Raw genomic sequence first — 3,003 nt, forward strand, 5'->3', positions numbered from 1 at the left:
TGCTGCCAGACCACAGACAGTTCAGAAAGGTTTCTTGTTCTGGATTTGAAGAAACCGAGTAATTTTCTGGCTCTGGTTCAGCTTTAAACAGAATTAATTTCATCAGTATTTCAGTCCGTCAGACCAGTGCTTCAGCAATGCATGTCTTTATTTCCGTGATGTTTTCACTGCTAGTCATTACTGGGCTGCAGGTGAGCGTTGAGTCTGAGCAAGGCAGCAACAGACCTTACATCTCTGAGCTGACCGTGACGAAGGGAGCGAGTTGGGGGACATGGGGTCAGAAGGACATGTGTCCAATTGGAACCTATGCTGCAGGATTCAGTTTAACGGTAAGCTAAGAACTGAACTAATGACAGTAGTATAGGGGTGGTTTAGTGCTTGAGAGTGAAGCTGGTGACAGGGTTGAAGGTTCAAACCCCTAGAAAAGACAAACTCTGGAGTTTCTGTTAGTGATTAAATTCCAGGTATTTCTAAGGAAAGCGCACTTGCTCAAGTTTGATTCATACTAAAGAAACAGTTGAATGTTACTGTGGGTCGGGTTAGTCCAGGGGTTCCCAGCCCTGTTTCTGAAGATACACCAACAGTAAGTGTTTTTGATTCAACTGCTCACATCTTTATTCGACATCCAAACTGTGTGATGTTGGTGTACCTCCAGGAGCACTAGAGGTTGGAGTTAAGATCACTCCACTTCTCTTTCTAATGTCTCCGTGTTGTGTTTTTAAGGTGGAATATCGTACTCCAGGGGATGACACCGCACTCAACGGGATTCGCCTTCACTGCTCTGTGCCGTCTAGCACCACCTCAAGCTCGTATAGTGCCACAGTTCAGTCATCTGTAGGCCGGTAATGGGCTAAAGAGTAATAATGTAGCAGGTTTACAGTCATTATAAGAATTGCTACGTTAAGAGTCAGAGGCAGTTTTTTTTCATAAGCTAGACAAATTAAGTTTCTTAAACAATGATTGGATTGATCAATAAAAGTGTTTTTTGTTATTTCTTCTTCAGCTGGGGTGTGTTGACATCTAAGCAATTTTGTCCTTCTGGATTCTTGACTGGATTTCAGCTGAGAGTCGAAAGCTATCAAGGACGTGGTGACGATACGGCCGCAAACAACATCAAGTGAGTTTGTGATGTGCTAAAAGTCCTTCAATCTAATTTGGTGCTCTAAATGACTATGTAACGTAAATCGCTCCTTATTCTACTTGACTATCATCACCAAATCTCACTGAAACTTATTGAAGGGCTCCAGACTGCGACTAAAAATATTAATACAGGAGTAATGTGTTTGTTGAGGTACTGTATCCACCTTTTTCTTCAACGCGGAAGTAAGCCTATGGGTGAGACTTCCGGTTCATTAGCCGCTATAGGTAAATAACGAGGAGAGTAACAATGTGCAGTAAACGGTAAGCCTTTTTGCACTACAAACCAGTGTGTTCATGATTAAGATAATGCATTAAAATAAGACACACTAATTTTCAATATAAAGCAGCAAAACGACCTGTTTTGTACAGCTAAAAATAGCTGGACACAGATGAGACCGGAAGCTAGACCCATAAAATTTACAAATGGCCGCGCCCATTTTTACGTCAAGAAAAAGGTGGATAAATGTTATGATTTAAAAATGTGCATGTAATGCCTTTTTCTTGCTTGTTTTGCGACCGCATTTGTGTTGACCTCTTATAAACCGACATGATGCGTATCAAGTTTTGGTGGAAAAACCCCAGCGCTGACGGCACACCTGCTAAAAGCAGATCCGATTGTGTTGTGATAACACCGTATACCATGACAAAAGCTTTAGCAGTTATTGCAACATGACAACTTGATCGCGTCACATGCCTAGTTCCCACTTTAAGTGAGCCTTAGTTCCCATGACATCTAGAGCACAAGATGGATTAAAATGCTGATAAATGCATAAAAATATGAGAAACACGATCATATGACTGTCACTTAATTTTTCGAGAGTTTGTTTTGCCTTGTTTCATTAGTGTTGATTGAAACCACATTGTTGCACCCAATCTTCCAGTTTCAGATGCAGTGACGGGCGTGTTTTAGAGGGTCACGGCGAAGAATGGGGCACTTGGGGAGACTGGAGTAAAACATGTGAAGGAAAAGGGATCTGTGGTCTCCAGACACTGGTAGAAGCGCCACAAGGAACCGGAGACGACACCGCTCTCAATAACGTGCGCATGTACTGCTGCGCTTAAGGTGACATGAACTCAATCAGACACTTGGATTGCAGAGCAACACCGTTTGGAAGATCTCCGTGATGTTCGTTCCAGCTCATCTGAGTCTGGCTTTTCTTTCAGGTGTTCGAGGACAACAAGAACAGAAAGATCAGATGGCTCATAATTAATCAGCGTACTGTTATGAGCTCACATTAACCATGTCATATAAAAGCCAGTCACAAAATAAAGCCTGAGATGTGATCAGGACCTCAACACCGAGCAGAGGCTGACTGTACGTCTCACTGTGTCACTTCACCATCCTGAACTCCCATGAGTTATGTCCCAACATCTATTAAAATACTAATTTGACTTGAAATGATGTTTAGTGTTTGTCTGATTTAATGTGCTCTTTCGTTGACCTGACTGAGATCATTAATTGAATTTTAATTGAAATTTCCTTGTGCCTGACTAATCAAAAAATAAAGAAATGCTTTGTGAAGAACAGGCACGCTTCCACTCTATTGAAATAAATCTGCTTGAATATATTTGAAATGCATTAATTTCACTATAAATACACTTTATGTACTCGATAAAACACCCTGCAATAGTATTTTTAGTAGATTAAACTAAATTGGAACAACTAGCTTTGTACTTGATGCACTTTAATTGTGCTGAAGTCCAACTAAAGCTCTACTATATTTGATTGTGCTAAAGTGGAACCATTGCAAGTATACTTCAGGTACACTTTAAATATTTTGCATTTGAAGTCCGATATTATTCAAACATCATGCAATCCTCATCAAACGTGATATTAAAACATATACAGTCAGGTATATACAA

General features: G+C 40.6%; 1 protein-coding gene across 1 annotated transcript; it reads left to right on the plus strand.

Moving 5' to 3' along the window:
• Nucleotides 1-2,542, plus strand: LOC131528431 (vitelline membrane outer layer protein 1-like). The gene is made up of 5 exons (XM_058757535.1): nt 1-329; nt 724-842; nt 1,004-1,117; nt 2,022-2,203; nt 2,305-2,542. Exons 1-4 carry the CDS (start codon nt 138-140, stop codon nt 2,200-2,202), a joined length of 606 nt encoding a protein of 201 aa, XP_058613518.1. The 5' UTR covers nt 1-137; the 3' UTR covers nt 2,203; nt 2,305-2,542.
• The last annotated feature ends 461 nt before the right edge of the window (nt 2,543-3,003 follow it).

Source organism: Onychostoma macrolepis, chromosome 21 (assembly GCF_012432095.1).
Source record: "Onychostoma macrolepis isolate SWU-2019 chromosome 21, ASM1243209v1, whole genome shotgun sequence".
In the NCBI taxonomy this organism is placed as follows: Eukaryota; Metazoa; Chordata; class Actinopteri; order Cypriniformes; family Cyprinidae; genus Onychostoma; species Onychostoma macrolepis.

Coding starts and splice junctions, on each gene's coding strand:
- LOC131528431 (XM_058757535.1), top strand. CDS start 138: ATGCATGTCTTTATTTCCGTGATGTTTTCACTGCTAGTCATTACTGGG. Junction 330..723: donor CTGCAGGATTCAGTTTAACG/GTAAGCTAAGAA, acceptor TGTGTTTTTAAG/GTGGAATATCGTACTCCAGG. Junction 1,118..2,021: donor ACGGCCGCAAACAACATCAA/GTGAGTTTGTGA, acceptor CCAATCTTCCAG/TTTCAGATGCAGTGACGGGC.